This window comes from Hyla sarda, chromosome 7 (genome assembly GCF_029499605.1).
Source record: "Hyla sarda isolate aHylSar1 chromosome 7, aHylSar1.hap1, whole genome shotgun sequence".
NCBI classification, from domain to species: Eukaryota; Metazoa; Chordata; class Amphibia; order Anura; family Hylidae; genus Hyla; species Hyla sarda.
The window spans coordinates 52,335,741-52,352,917 of NC_079195.1; the positions used below are offsets into that span (position 1 = coordinate 52,335,741).

The window sequence follows — 17,177 nt, forward strand, 5'->3', positions numbered from 1 at the left end:
GAAACCATACCCAACATACAATGCTAAAGACAGTCCAGATCTGCAAAAAGTGTCAATGGCCGTAAGAACCAACCAATCAGAATGGACATTTCACAAGTAAAACCCCTGTACTACTGAAGTGCATGCACTGACTGGCTGTCTGGTAGTGCCTCCCTACAGTACAGGGTTGTACTACATGTTCTGCACTACTCTTTACCTGTGCCAGTGTTAGGCTACATTCACACTATATGCGCCCCGTCAGTAACGTCCATCAAACTCTCTCTTTTTTTATTCTGGAGTTTGACGGCCGTCATTTTAACGGAGTGCAACAGGCAATAACGGGTCCCGATGGACTCGATTATAGTGAATGGGGTACGTGGGGCACAGCTATTTTCAGAGAAAATAGCAGGAGAAAAAGATGGTGCAAGCACTATGCTTTCTCCCGCTATTCTCCCCGGCGGCCCTGATGGCCGTCACACTACCAGGTCATAATGGTAATGTGAAAGGGGCCTTAGCTGCTCCTTTGGACACTAGGTGAGGGCAACTTCATTATACTTTTTTGGGAAACTGTGTGTGTTATTTTTCTTTAATCTTCACTTTTCTGGGGGGGGGGGGGGGGATCAGCAGAAATGGACATTCTGAAACCATTGGGTATTGTAAGTTGAGGGACTGCTGTATATTGATCTAAACTTTCTTGACATCCATGCTGTAAACACATTGAATTTGCAGTATATACCAAAATTGGAGACATTTTCTCCACTGCTACAATTTAGTAAAATGCCAAGAGAATTATCTCAGTTTCGGTCATTTCTGTGCAATAGACAAATGCGAGGATAAAGGTTACTTTGGTTCAGCCCTCAGGACAAGCACCATCCGTTTTATTATTAACCTCCACAACAGCGACAATATTTACCAGAAGCAATGAGAACATACCTCACGTCACCGGGAAACATATCTTGTGTTATCACAGTCATCGTTCCTCTCTATGCAAACAGACTGTACTGTATGTGGAAATCAAATGACTCCTAGTCACATGTCATTTGTTTTCACCTTACGCCGGAGGCGAGAGAACAAAAGTTCACTTAAAAATAGCAATACAATCCGTCCTGAGATGTTACTAGAAAACCAACCTCCACATAGCGAGTCATACATCTAGAAATCTTTAACCCGCTTATTAGCTAATTAAAGGGAATGAAGCGTTTGCTCCGTCCATTGTTGCAGGTTGTGTCGCTTTAATAGCCTAGCGGAAAACTTGGCTGCCCGCCTTGTTTATGCCACGGAGGCTCAGGCAGTGCCAGCTTTAGTACTTCCATGTTTACATACTTGCTAATAATGTAGCAGATATATTGACATCATTTGTTAAAGCGAGTTTAACTCAAGGCTCAGGTTAGCACTGTTGCCTTACATCACTGGGGTCCTGGGTTCAAATCCCCCAACAGACAACTTCACGGAAGGAAATTGTATGTTTTCTCTGTGTTTGCATAGGTTTCCTCCAGTTATAGGGGGAGGTTTATCAAAACCTGTGCAGAGGAAAATTTGCCCAGTTGCCCATAGCAACCAATCAGATTGCTCCTTTTATTTTGCAGAGGCCTCGTTAAAAATGAAAGCAGCGATCTGATTGGTTGCTATGGGCAACTGGGCAAATTTTCCTCTGCACAGGTTTTGATAAATCTCCCCCTATATTAGTACATATAATGCTACAGAAGATACTGCTACACATAATGCTACAAAAATATATCTAACAAAATATTCCATACTCCCAAAGATACGGACAGGTGAATTTAGATTGTGAGCCCCATTGAGGACAGGGAGCTCTGTAGAGTGCTACGGAATATATTGGCGCTATATAAATAAAGTAGTTATTACAGTTTTGATGTTCTAGTGTTTGGTATATCTACTTGTATAGATCATAGAAAATTCAAGGGCCATTTTAACACATTGGTGGTCCAGTGCTAAAATATCAGGAGCGCCCCCTACCCACTTTGAACATTTTTATACTTTCCAACCAGGCACATACAGTCGCTGTAGAGGGTACAAAGGTAGTATTCACACATGTCCTAGTGCCTGAGGGGGTCCAAAAGCCTCTCTGTTACATTAAATACACCAATATAATAAGAAACACATTGCAGTTGGGGGACCTGTTACACCTTTTCGAATTGGGGCCCAGCTATTGGAGCAGCCATGTCTGTTATAGATATCAGTAGTAAAAAGAATAATGCAATAGACGGCACTCACCAGGAAGGGGTATATTTATTGACAACAGAGGAACATCTCACAGGTAGCAGGCGGGGGAGCGGTAGCAGGCAGGGGAGCAGTGGTGGAGGACGGGGCTAGCCCCGTCCTCCACCACTGCTCCCCCGCCTGCTACCTGTGAGATGTTTCTCTGTTGTCAGTAAATATACCCCTGCCTGGTGAGTGCCGTCTATTGCATTATTCTTTTTACTACTGGATTCTTGACCTTGTTGTGGCTGAGCACCACCGTCACAAGTTTATCAGGGTCAGTTCTATGTGCTTCCTTGTGCTTCTCCCTGCGCTTAGTTTTGTATTTGCCAGCTTCTTCCTTCTCTGTGCTAGTAGTCAGTGTAACATCTGCGCTCCGGCCAGACACGCTGGCCGTGAGCCCTCTCTTGTCACGTCCCCGCTGCCGGCGGGGCTGGGATTCGCATCGCGGGACTCCAAGCCCATCACTCACCTCCCTGGTCTTTCTGTTCCCGAGCTCTTACATTGAAAGGGCCAGTACTCAATTAATTAAGTGTCTACACCTGCATCTTGTCTTTAAAGGGGTACTCCAGTAGAAAACTTTTTTTTTTTAATCAATAGGTGCCAGAAAGTTAAACAGATCTGTAAATTACTTCTATTAAAAAATCTTAATTCTTCCAGTACTTATTAGCTGCTGAATAGTACAGAGGAAATTATTTTCTTTTTGGAACACAGTGCTCTCTGCTGACATCATGACTACAGTGCTCTCTGCTGACATCTCTGTCCATTTTAGGAACTGTCCAGAGCAGCATATGTTTTCTATGGGGAATTTTATCCTACTCTTGACAGTTCTTAAAATGGACAGAGGTGTCAGCAGAGAGCACTGTGGTCATGATGTCAGCAGAGAGCACTATGTTCCAAAAAGAAAATAATTTCCTCTGTAGTATTCAGCAGCTAATAAGTACTGGAAGGATTAAGATTTTTTAGTAGAAGTAATTTACAAATCTGTTTAACTTTCTGGCACCAGTTGATAAAAAAAAAAAAAGTTTTCCACCGGAGTACCCCTTTAAGTATTAGCTCCTCCCTTTGTTCCCTGACGGATCTTTGTTGCCTTGTTCCCTAGAGAAAGCATTCTGTGTTCCTGTGTTCCTGATATCCGTGTACCTGATTCTTGTTCCGTTACCTGATCCTGCACCTGTGCCGCCTGCCCTGACCTACTGCTACCTTGACCACGTCTTGCCTGTTTCCTTTTGTGCCATGCCACATCCCAGCAACCTGTGTGGACGAGTCATGCCAGGGGTAGCAACCTGGGTGCTGCCTGCTGCAGCAAGGACATCCTGCTTTGCGGCAGGCTCTGGTGAAAACCAGCGGCACCTTAGACTCCGCTCCCTGGCAAGGCTCACGTCATCATCCACCATCTACTGTGACCCCTTACAGTCTGTAACTTTTGCAGGAACTTTGCTTGTAGGCGACTGTGGGAATTAAGAAAAAGATTCATAAAAAGTTGTTCCCTCTAGTGATTTTATGCTGAGTTAACTCTTCGAGTATTATGAAAGATTGAACAATTCTTGGCAGTTCTTCATAACACTATGACCTGGATAAATGGCCAATGATGCAATGTACAGAGATGTTGCTGCAATGATTCACTGTCAACACTGGTCAGTGTTCTAGAAAGTGACAACATTCTGCCCATGCTAAAAGAAACTCTCCATTATAGAATTTAATGATTTGTCTTGTGCAACTATCATTTTTAAAAACTTTTTTTTTCTTCGGATGTGTCCACATATGTCCAGTGTCTGGCTCAGCCTATACTGGTGCCACAAACAATGACAAAAGTACCGTATTTTTCGCTGTATAAGACGCACTTTTTCTTCCCCAAAACTGGGGGGGAAAGTTGGTGCGTCTCATACGGCAAATACACATTAAAACCCTGTCTTATCACGGCGGTCCCTGCGGCCATCAACGGCCGGGACCTGCGGCTAATACAGGACATCACCGATCGCGGTGATGCCCTGTATTAACCCTTCAGATGCGGCGATCAAAGCTGACCGTCGCGTCTGAAGCGAAAGTGACACTATGCCGGCTGCTCAGTTGGGCTGTTTGGGACCGCCGCGGTGTCCCGAACAGCTTACAGGACACCGGGAGGGACCGTACCTCCCTCCTCGGTGTCCGCTCCGTGCTGGGATCCCCTGCATGGCCGGCGCCTCTCCTTCGCCGTCATCACGTCATCGTGCACGCCGTCCCGTCATCCAATAGGAGCGGCGTGTGTAGCGGCGTGCGTAGCGACGGAGAGTGAGGATACTGGCAGCAGAGACTTTCCGGAGCGACGGGGACACCCCGGGGACGTGGTGACAGCGATAGAGGGCAACATCCAGGGCAGCGGTGATGATCGGTGACGGGTCCGGAGCGGCGGGACACATGAGTATTACCTCCTATACCAGTGGTCTTCAACCTGAGGACCTCCAGATGTTGCAAAACTACAACTCCTGGCATGCCCGGACAGCCAACGGTTTATTGGGTGCGTCTTATATGCCGGAGCATCTTATATGGCGAAAAATACGGTACATCAAGATTCAGCAGTTGTTTAGGATCCGGTGTTCATAATTAGGCATGCGGGACAGGAAAATGCAGTAAGATGTATTCCCATGCGGTGTGTCCCACTGTCCGGCGTCCAACTCGAGACACCAGATGAATGTGAACTGTCTCATTCGAATAAATGGGAACATTTCCTCATTTAGTTTCTGCTGCTTTTTCTACAGTGCCTGAGGGATACGCCACCAGACGCTTGACATATGTAAAGGGAGGCCTTAAATGTTATTTTTCAAATTTATACAAAATCAATTAAGACCAAGAACATAGTGATTTAAAGGGATACTCCGTCCCTAGACATCTTATCCCCCATCCAAAGGAAAAGTTGCTAAGTTGCCCATAGCAACCAATCAGATCGCTACTTTCATTTTTCGGAGGCCTTTTCAAAAATTAAGTTGATTGGTTGCTATGGGCAACTCAGCAACTTTTCCTCCGGACAGGTTTTGATAAATCTCCCCCATGCTGTTTAGAACGCGGGGTGCTGCACGGAGATTGCGGGGGGGGCGGTCCTGGCGGCAGGACATCATGCCACACCCCTCCCATAGACATGATTGAAGGGGGTGTGGTGTGACATCACAAGGGGGCGTGGCATGACATCACGAGCTCCACCTTGGGAACCCAGCTTTCTAAACATAGGGGGATATTTAACAAAACCTGTCCAGAGGAAAAGTTGCTGAGTTGCCCATAACAACCAATCAGATCGCTTCTTTCATCTTTCAGAGGCCTTTTTAAAAATGAAAGAAGCAATCTGATTGGTTGCTATGGGCAACCTCCGCAATCAGACATCTTATTCCCTGCTTTTTTGATAGGGGATAAGATGTCAAGGGGCTGAGTATCCATTTAATTAATCAGTTTAGAAATATATTTCTTAACCCTATCGGCTAGCTTATAGGAATAATAAGTTATACTTCTTGTATCATGGTGAACTGCAGGAGCCAAGCTTTACCTTACAGCATAAGACAAGCATTTACATTGCAGCTGTGGAGATATCTTATGGAGGAGGGAAAGGGGTTTCCTGACTTGTTATACAGATCAGATGTACTAGTTTACCCGGCTAGGTTCTTATCATGCTCTTCTTATTATAGAAGCAGCAAGTCAATAACTGCGGATTAAAATAGCGGTCTGTTAGGGTCCGATAAGGTCATAGGACAAGGGGGTGGTCTCTTCTAATGTTTCTAGTTGACATGTGTTGTATGATGTTTACTACCCTACTTCTAGGGCTCAAGTCCTGCAAGAATGCATGGGAACGGAGTTCCTGCCCTTTTCCCACAGCAGGAACACAGTTCTAATTAGCAGGAGTCCTGCAGGACCAGCCCTTAAAGGGGTACTCCGGTGAAAACCTTTTTTCTTTTAAATCAACTGGTGGCAGTAAGTTAAACATATTTGTAAATTACTTTTATTAAAAAATCTTAATCCTTTCTGTACTTATTAGCTGCTGAATACTACGGAGGAAATTCTTTTCTTTTTGGAATGCTCTCTGAAGACATCACGAGCACAGTGCTCTCTGCTGGTGTTATTATAATAATAACAACGCTTTATTTATTGTTGAGCCACCAGGCTGCCCTAAGCATACATCTGCTATGCACGGTTGCTAAAATGAACAGAGATGTCAGCAGAGAGCACTGTGTTTGTGATGTCATCAGTGTTCCAAAAAGAAAGGAATTTCCTCTGTAGCATTCAGCAGCTAATAAGTACTGGAAGGATTAAGATTTTTTAATAGAAGTAATTTACAAATATGTTTAACTTTCTGCCACCAGTTAAACCGGAGTACCCCTTTAAGTGGAAATCTTGGGTGAGTTCCTGCACTTTTCCCACAGCAGGAACACTGTTCCTATTAGCAAGAGTCCTGCAGGACCAGCCCTTAAGTGGAAATCTTGGGTGAGTTCCCACACTTTTCTCCCAGGACTTGACCCCTGCCTACTTAATAAATAATGAACGCCACTGCCAGTGGTGCCAACCTGTGTAGCTGAAGGAGTCACCAATAATGTATGTTCACCCCAAGCGCAGTCCTGCCAGAACTGTGGACTTGCATCCATTACATCTATTAGGAATGAAAGGATTTCTGAACCCTTTTTGCCCCCCCCCCCCCCACCCCAATTGTGGAGAAAGGTAAGAAGAGTTGACCGTGTATTATAAGAGGCTTGAAATGCATCAGTAGATTCTATGATGACCTAAGCAGCCCAGCAAGTTTTGGTCCTATCTATCCAACAGACAGTGGTAGTGACAGTGTCTAAAAGGTGCCAAATGTGTGTTCATTTTATGCTGACCCCACATGGCTAGCTTCAACAATAATTGGAGTTGGCGTAAATGTATGAAAATAGGCTAGAGCTGTGCCACAGGTTGTTTAGAAACTGCTCATGTTCAGTAAGTAAACCGTACTTACCTCATCTTCTTTTGCGTACCAGATACCACTCTGGATGGTTTGCATGACTACTCCAGAGACTCTTCACAGATAGCGCCTGCCACATTCTAATGTTATATTTAAAAATATTGAAACATAGAATGTGTCTGCAGATAAGAATCTTGTGCCCATCTAGTCTGCCTGCCCAATATTCTAAATAGTCCATGGCCTATCTTACATGAAGTATAGTCTTATACATGCCATATATGCCTAAACCTCTTTTCTGTATCTGCAGCGACCACTTCTGCAGGAAGGCTATTCCATGCACCCACTACTCTCTCAGTAAAGTAATACTTCCTCATATTACTGCAGAAATCTTTGCTTCTCTAAAACTATGTCCTCTTGTGGTAGTTTTTCTTCTTTAAAGGGGTACTCCGGTGCTTGCACATCTTTTTCCCCTATCCAAAGGATAGGGGATAAGATGCCTGATCACGGGAGTCCCGCCGCTGGGGACCCCCGGGATCATGCATGCGGCACCCCATTTGTAATCAGTCCCCGGAGTGTGTTCGCTCCGGGTTTGATTACAGGCGACCACCGGGCCTTGCATTGAGGGGCGGAGGCGTGACGTCACACCGGGGCGGAGGCGTGACGTCACATGGGGGGGAGGCGTGACGTCACACGCCGCCGGCCCGGTGGTCGCCTGTAATCAAACCCTGAGCGAACACGCTCTGGGGACTAATTACAAACAGGGTGCCGCGTGCATGATCCCGGGGGTCCCCAGCGGCAGGACTCCCGCGATCAGGCATCTTATCCCCTATCCTTTGGATAGGGGAAAAAATGTGTAAGCACCGGAGAACCCCTTTAAATATGCTCTCCTCCTTTATCGTGTTCATTCCCTTCATGTATTTAAAAGTCTCTATCATATCCCCTCTGTCTCTTCTTTCTTCTATACATGTTAAAGTCCTTTAGCCTTTCCTGGTAAGTTTTATCCTTCAATCCATGTACTAGTTTAGTATCTTCTCTGACCTCTCTCCAAAGTATCTATATCCTTCTGGAGATACGGCCTCCAATACTGCGCATAATATTCCAAGTTAGGTCTCACCAGTGTTCTGTACAGCGGCATGAGCACTTCCCTCTCTACTGATAATACCTCTTCCTATACACCCATGAGCACTTCCCTCTCTACTGATAATACCTCTTCCTATACACCCATGAGCACTTCCCTCTCTACTGATAATACCTCTTCCTATACACCCATGAGCACTTCCCTCTCTACTGATAATACCTCTCCCTATACACCCATGAGCACTTCCCTCTCTACTGATATTACCTCTTCCTATACACCCATGAGCACTTCCCTCTCTACTGATAATACCTCTTCCTATACACCCATGAGCACTTCCCTCTCTACTGATAATACCTCTCCCTATACACCCATGAGCACTTCCCTCTCTACTGATATTACCTCTTCCTATACACCCATGAGCACTTCCCTCTCTACTGATAATACCTCTTCCTATACACCAGTGAGCACTTCCCTCTCTACTGATAATACCTCTCCCTATACACCCATGAGCACTTCCCTCTCTACTGATAATACCTCTCCCTATACACCCATGAGTCCTTCCCTCTCTACTGCTAATATCTCTTCCTATACACCTATGAGCACTTTGCTCTCTACTGCTAATACCTCTCCCTATATACCCAAGTATTTTCCTTCTGCTCTGTGACATTGTTCGCCTACCTTTAAGTCTTCTGAAATAATGACTCCTAAACCCCTTTCCTCAGATACTAAGGTTAGGACTGCATCACAAATTCTGTATTCTGCCCTTGGGTTTTTATGCCCCCAGGTACATTATCTTGCACTTATCCACATTAAAGTTGCCATGAATGGTTATGCTGTGACTTTTTAGTAAGGGCATAACGCCCTTCATATGTCATGACAGGTTCCTTTAACAAAATTTCTGCCCCAGAATCAGATATAACTACGATGTCTACAAAACCAAGTATTAATGGGCCAATATGGAGAGGATTGGTATGCTGTCAAATAACCAGCTACAAAAATAGACTTTCCTGCTAATGCATTATTGATCTGACATTGCTTCGTGCAGGACACTGGGGAAAACGTCAGGTCTCATCATGTATTAAATGTATTAGTGGTGGCAAATAGGGAGTCCTATGCAAATAGGGAGTCCTATGCCAGTCCCCAGCTTGGTCTGGACCCCTTCTCTTTCCGCGCCCTTCACAAAGTAAGATGCTCTATTTCAGTACTCCCCAACCTATGACTCTCTGGCTGTTGCGAAACTACAACTCCCAGTATGCGGCTGTCAGGGCATGCTGGGAGTTGTAGTTTTGCAACGGCAGGAGAAGCATACGTTTGTAATCACTGCTCTATGTAACGCCATGTGGGTATAGCATTGGCGTTTATCCTGGCTTTTTGTCCCCATTCCTTCTATAGAAATCCTTGAGTCACATGATAAAATAATCACATGACTTGTCATGATTTAAAAAAAAAACGCCAAATTAGAAAAAATAAAATCAAAACTAAAACCCACTATTTAAAAAAAAATAAAAATAAAAAAAATAAAACACCACAAAAACAGCATATTGTGAGTGCAAATTAACAGGGCAGTCTTTTTTTTGTCATGTGTTTTATTTTTTTGTTTTTTTATGGTCTATTCACATGTACAGGATTCTGCGCAGATTTGATGCGCAGGATTTTCTGCTGCAGATTTCAATGTAAACTGAATGACTGAACACAGCTTGAAATTCTGCGCATCAAATCTGCGCAGAATACTGTACGTGTGAATAGACCCTAAATAGAAAAAAATAAAATAAAAACAGCAGTAAAAAAAAAAAAAACAGCCTGAGACTTTTTTTTCCTTTTCTTACAAAGCTCTACCCATACACCTTGATAACATAATAGTTTACAGCACGGTGAGACGTGACAAGCTGCAGGACCAGGAGAACTACTGATAACAGCCACAGCCTGCGGTAAAGAACAATTAAGAATAATCCAGTTACACTTATTATGGAAATAACCTTCATATATGTTCCTATAGGTCACGCTGGGTAAGGCTGATCTCACACGGTGTCTCGCAATGTCCATTGAAGATAGACGATAGAGATGAGCGAACTTACAATAAATTCGATTCGTTACAAACTTCTCGGCTCGGCAGTTGATGTCTTATCCTGCATAAATTAGTTCAGCTTTCAGGCGCTCCGGTGGGCTGGAAAAGGTGGATACAGTCCTAGGAAACAGTCTCCTAGGACTGTATTCACCTTTTCCAGCCCACGGGAGCACCGGAAAGCTGAACTAATTTATGCAGGATAAGCCATCAACTGCCGAGCCGAGAAGTTCGTGACGAATCGAATTCACTGTAAGTTCGCTCATCTCTAATAGACGACATGCCACTTAATGCAGTTATTTGTTCTATGTAAAAACGGAATAGGTAAGATGCTGATACCCTAATGGATATCACTTAAATAGAAGCCAAAATTAGCCAATTTTTTTACTTCAGCCATGCTATGGGGTCTATTAATATGTTTAATGCAGTGTTTTGTCAATCAGGGTGCTTCCAGCTGTTGCAAAATTACAATTCCCAGCATGCCCGGACAGCCGTTGGCTGTCCGGCCATGCTGGGAGTTGTAGTTTTGCAACAGCTGGAGACACCCTTCTTGGGAAACACTGGCTTAATTTATACACCAGGAGTGGAGATCCCAGTCAGTCTCCCCAATTTTAACTTTTAGATGCCACAGTTATAATTGATTGCACAATCAATGGTGGATATCAGTGGTCATTACTGGTGGGTCCTGGCTGCTGATAGCAGCTGCCACTCATCAACTTTGAAGCAAGTTTATAGGGGTACTCCCTAGGAAAACTTTTTTTTTTTTCAATCAACTGGTGCCAGAAAGTTAAACAGATTTGTAAATAACTTCTATTAAAAAATCTTAATCCTTCCAGTACCTTTTAGTGGCTGTATACTAAAGAGAAATAAAAAAAAAAGAAATGTATTTCCTCTGATGTTATGACCACAGTGCTCTCTGCTGACCTCTGCTGACCATTTCAGGAACTGTCCAGCGCAGGAGAAAATCCCCATAGCAAACATATGCTGCTCTTGACAGTTCCTAAAATGGACAGCAGAGGTCAGCAGAGAGCACTGTGGTCATGACATCAGAGGAAATACATTTCTTTTTTGGATTTCTCTTTAGTATACAGCCCCTAAAAAATACTGGAAGGATTAATTTTTTAATAGAAGTGATCTACAAATCTGTTTAACTTTCTGGCACCAGTTTTTCCACCGGAGTACCCCCTTAATCCCTTAGCACGCAGAGGACTTTCACCACGAGGCCTCCATATTCCAACCAGATCATCATTGGATCCCGAATAGTACCTGGATTTGTCACTACACCATAGTATTCCAGGTTTCTTGTTCATGGCACCACTGCATGGCTGTCAATGGCAGGGTTACGTAATGAACACGTAATGGGCACTGTGACGCTGCTGGCTGTCCGGGCATTCTGGGAGTTGTAGTTATGGAGGTCCACAGTTTGGAGGTATTTGGCCTATATACCTCCAAGGTCAATATTTGCCAACCAGTGTTCCTCCAGCTGTTGCAAAACTACAACTCCCAGATTGCCCGGACAGCCGTTGGCTGTTTGGAGACCACTGACCTACACTGTAGCAAACTATCCGAAAAGACAATTTAGTTTACTGTATACTAGTGAACCACAGTACTAGCTATGAGCAAGTCTTAGTCTATACAGCAATGTTTTCCAACAATGTGCCTCCAGCTGTTACAAAATGACAACTCCCAGCATGATAAGAGTTATAGTTTTTCAACAGCAGGAGGTACACTTGTTGGGAAACACTGCTATAAAGCTTTTCAGTCTCTGGATGTTAACAATAATGTTTTTACACAATTACAGCAAGCAGAGATCTTGAAAAGGGTGAAGAATGGAAACATTAAAGGGGTTTTCAAGGATTTTTTTTTTATTTGACTATGCTACAGGGGCTGTAAAGTTAGTGTAGTTCATAATATAGTGTCTGTACCTGTGTGTGACGGTTTTCTCACAATTCTCATGTGATTTTCACCCCAATATTTATTTTTAACAGCATACAAAATGACTGTTGTCTCAGATTTTTCCCAGGTTGCAATGCGGCGGAGACCTGACTCACTAGTCAGCTGATGACAGGGAGCCTGTCTGCTTCAATGGGTGGAGGGATCGCTTGGTGGAAGGGAGATCCATCTACAACTAATGCAACAGCTGTAGGCACCCTGATTGAAAACCACAGGTCTTTTGAATGGATGCAGCTCATTTATGTTTCAATGGGTGGGGTGGCTGATGTGTGGGAGGGAGGAAAATGGAATTATGGGATTTGTAGTCAAAAAAAGAAAAGTCAAACAGTAAATACCAGTTCACAAAAAGCTAGCCACAGTGTTATGATAATCTCACAACATAGCCATTTGCCCAAAGACAAGTGCAGACCCTTCCTAAGCATGTCCATTACTGTCTGCCAGATACGTACTAAAATCACCTTATGGTGGAGAACCCCTTTAAATATATTAGAAAGCTGAAGATTTCTTTTCCTCTTATACAATTATTAAAATTTTAACTATACAAAGAAATCCCCATAGCAAACTTCTCCTGCTCTGGCCAGTTCCTGACATGGTCCGAGAGGTGTCAGCAGAGAGCACTGTGGTCAGATTGGAAAGAACTACACAACTTCATGTGGAGTATACAGCAGCTGATAAGTACTGGAAGGATTAAGATCTTTTTAGATTTTTTTTTATATAGAAGTAATTTACAAATCTGTAGAACTTTCTGCACCAGTTGATTTGAAAACGTTTTGTTTTCCCCTTTAAGGTCAATGCTGGCAATGTTGTGTGCAACCACAAATCCATCAAAGTTGGGGCTGTGTTGTGGTGTCGCATGGTGGCTACATTAACAATCATTAGATGTGGTGTCGCAGTGCCACGGTGCCTGTTGCGTGACCAAAAGTCGCCGTGTAGCCTGAGCCATAGACAAAAGCAAATAGAAAGGTCTACAACAATACATAGGAGAAATACCTTGAAATTATAGTTCCAATACAACAAAGAACCTTTCACAAAAAAAAAAGGCCTATACAGCGTTGCTGAGCTGACAGTCCTTGTGGAGTCATTGTTAACCTTATTCCCACTGTTACAGATATAGCAGATTGTATCATTCTGTTGTATGTTTTGTACAAATAGAGGCATATTATGAAGTTGCTGCTACTCTATTGCAAAATCTGAAACTTTGGAACTTCTAACTTTAAAGGGGTACTCCGGTGAAGACCTTTTTTCTTTTAAATCAACTGGTGGCAGAAAGTTAAACATATTTGTAAATGACTTCTATTAAAAATTTTTTTAATCCTTCCAGTACTTATTAGCTGCTGAATGCTACAGAGGAAATTCCTTTCTTTTTGGAACACTGATGACATCACAAGCACAGTGCTCTCTGCTGACATCTCTGTCCATTTTAGGAACCATGCATAGCAGAAGTATGCTAAGGGCAGCATGGTGGCTCAGTGGTTAGCACTGCTGCCTTGCAATGCTGGGGACTTTGGTTCAAATCCGACTAAGGACAACAATAAATAAAGTGTTTTTGTTATTATAATAATGTCAGCAGAGAGAACTGTGCTCGTGATGTCATCAGAGAGCATTCCAAAAAGAAAATAATTTCCTCTGTGGTATTCAGCAGCTAATAAGTACAGGAAGGATTAAGATTGTTTAATAGAAGTAATTTACAAATATGTTTAACTTTCTGCCACCAGTTGATTTAAAAGAAAAAAGGTTTTCACCGGAGTACCCCTTTAAAGCAGTACTGTATTTATCACTTATCGCGGTGTTTCCCAACCAGGGTGCCTCCAGCTGTTACAAAACTACAACTCCCAGCATGCCCGGACAGCCGAAGGCTGTCCGGGCATGCTGGGAGTTGTAGTTTTGCAACAGCTGGAGGCACCCTGGTTGGGAAACACTGACTTATCAGATAGGGGATAAGTGTCTGATCGCGGAGGGTCCAACCACAGGGACACCCTGCGATCTCCTGACCGGCGCCCTGGTTTTCCTAGCACACGAAGTGGAGATAGTGCGCAGATTCCATTCATTTCTATGGGAGAGTCAAAGATACCTGAGCGCTGTACTGGATAGGGGATCAATTGTCTTATATTGCAATATCCCTTTAATGCTTCATTTAATCATTTATAGTTCTGGTCTCCACGTATAGAAAAAAGAGACCCCCTCTGTGTTCGGGATCCGCGTGCAACCGCATCTTGTGCTCTCCTTATAGTTATGTCCCTGCAAACAGATTTAAAGAAGATCTGTAGTGCAAAATAACTTATCCCCTATACGAAGGATAGGGGATAAGTTATAGATCGCGGGGGGTCTGAGCGCCGGGGCCCCCCGGGATCTCCTGGACGGGGCCGCAGCAGTGTGCAGGAAAGGGGGCGTTCCGTCCCAGCATGACGCAGCGGCCGACATGCCCCCTCCATGTACCCCATAGAGATACATGGAGGGAGCGTGTCTGTTGCTGCTTTCTGCTGGGGACGAAACTTCACTTCCTGCAGACTGCTGCGGCCCCGTCCAGGAGATCCCGGGGGGCCCCAGCGCTCAGACCCCCCGCGATCTATAACTTATGCCCTATCCTTTGGATAGGGGATAAGTTATTTTGCTCTGGAATACTCCTTTAACTACAGTCCTATGTAAAATAATAATGATAATAAAAATAATGATGATAATAAAAATAATGAGAATAATAATAATAATAATAATAATAAATAATAATAATGATAATAATAATAATATCATTTTTTTATTATTATTATTTTTTTTATTATCATTATTATTAGAGATGAGCAAACTTACAGTAAATTCGATTCGTCACGAACTTCTCGGCTCGGCAGTTTATGACTTATCCTGCATAAATTAGTTCAGCTTTCAGGTGCTCCCGTGGGCTGGAAAAGGTGGATACAGTCCTAGGAGACTCTTTCTTAGGAATGTATCCACCTTTTCCAGTCCACCGGAGCACCTGAAAGCTGAACTCATTTATGCAGGATAAGTCATCAACTGCCGAGCCGAGAAGTTCGTGATGAATCAAATTTACTGTAAGTTTGCTCATCTCTAATTATTATTATTTTATTATCATTATTATTATTATTATTAATTATATTGTGCCAAGAGATTCCACAGCACTATACAATTGTGGGGGTAAAACTAAAAGTCAAATATCAGACATTACAATATTACACACCAAATATTCAAACAAGCGCAAAGTAACAACCTCAGCCCTGCTACACTTACAAACTCAATACTGCTACACCTGACCATTACTCATCAGATCCCTCTGCGGCCAGGTGCTTCTATTTGGGGACAATCTAATCTTTAGAGCAGGCAACGTCACCGGCCGCTCATGTCAGGGATCCGGCTCTGCTGACTCTTAGGAAAAACACGTAGTCGCTGCCTCCATTGCCCCCCTTGTCTATACCATGTCAACAAACCCCTGGGAAAAGCAATCACACCTCGCACTGTTGACACAGCGCGTGCCAGGGAACGCAGCTGACAAACCGCGCAAACAAAAGGGGCATTGAAGAATCGTGTTTAGAAAGCAAATACGGCTCCTTCTCCCTATACCGCTCAATGCACGCGGCGCGCCATGCTGTCGGTAGCAGAGTCGTCACCATAGCCCCACGTGCGGCATTACACAACTGCATTATGCAAACACAAACCGATCGCAGCCTAAGGGTTAGGGTTCGTTCACACGTACGCAGATTTGATGCAATGTAAACTAAATGACTGAGCACAGCTTCTAATCGGCAGTGGCAAATCCTGCGTATCAAATCTGCGCAGTATCCTGTATGTGTGAACGTACCCTTAGACGACAAACTCAGCTCTGCTACGTCAGTATGAGATATTCTTTTTTTTTTTATTATTATTATTGGAGAATCATAGGGTAGAAGGAAATATTCTTACCCTGCAAGGGCTCGTCCTGAAGGTTCTGCCCTTCACTGTGGGACATGGTGCTACTGCTGTGTGCTCAGGCTGTGGTTCCCTGGGCTCCGCACTGCTCTCATATACACGGCCACAGCTGCTGCAGCTGTCTTTGTCGCTGGGCTTGTTATTGTTATTGCTTTAAGCTCCAAGGATGACGTTTCACACGTAGCTAGGAGCTGATTAGCTAGATGCAGCTCCCACCCACTGTGCTGGAAGGGCCAACTTCCAATACAGACACATAACAGGCGGCCATTGGCCTGTACAGTGCTCAACTAGTTCTGCACAAGTTCAATGACAGCGAAGCACTGCTTACTGGAGGGATCCTGTCACCTTTTTCTAGACCAGCGCTGAAAAACTACAACTCCCAGCATGCCCGGACAGCCGAAGGCTGTCCGGGCATGCTGGGAGTTGTAGTTTTTGCAACAGCTGGAGGCACCCTGTTTGGAAAACACAGCTCTACGCTGCTTATTGACATACTGCAGTGTCTTCTGGTATCACAAGGATATGGAATCATCCACTCAGTAGGAAGTAGGGGGTTACAGAATGACTAAAGGAAACAATGTTAAGAATAATTACAGCAACAATAATAACGACAACAATCATCCTCATCATCATAACAATAATAAGGATCACAGAAGGAACAGAAGGAAAAAAACATAACAATAATCATGATGATACGGAAAAAAAATAGCACTAAGATAATACTAATAAAAACAAGGATGATTATAACAGCAAGAATAATACCAATGATAACTTTTACAATCACACCAAACAGCAACAGTAACAAAAAATGTAATAATAATCATAATAATAATAATAAATTAGTAACAAAAACAACAACAAAACTAAAATACAAAGATAATTGTAGTAGTAGTAGTAGTAGTAGTAGTAGTAGCAGCAGCAAAAATAATAAAAGTAATAAGAATAATATTGCTAATCAAAGCCAACATAATACCAATCATTATGAAAATAATGTTAATAATAATAATAGTAAAAGTTATAAGAATAATAAAAATAAATAATAATGCAAAAACAACAAGATTAGAAAGAAAGATCAT

General features: G+C 43.3%; 1 protein-coding gene across 2 annotated transcripts in view; it reads right to left on the reverse strand.

Moving 5' to 3' along the window:
• The window catches only part of BNIP3 (BCL2 interacting protein 3), a 56,482-nt gene extending 40,207 nt beyond the window's left edge, over positions 1–16,275 (reverse strand). The window contains exon 1 of one of the 2 annotated variants that reach the window (XM_056529019.1): positions 16,099–16,275. In XM_056529019.1, the coding sequence (XP_056384994.1) occupies positions 16,099–16,144 (46 nt within the window). In that variant the 5' untranslated portion in view covers positions 16,145–16,275. The remainder of the gene's footprint in view (positions 1–16,098) is intronic. The other variant, XM_056529020.1, reaches the window with a different exon arrangement.
• Between the last annotated feature and the right edge of the window lie 902 nt (positions 16,276–17,177).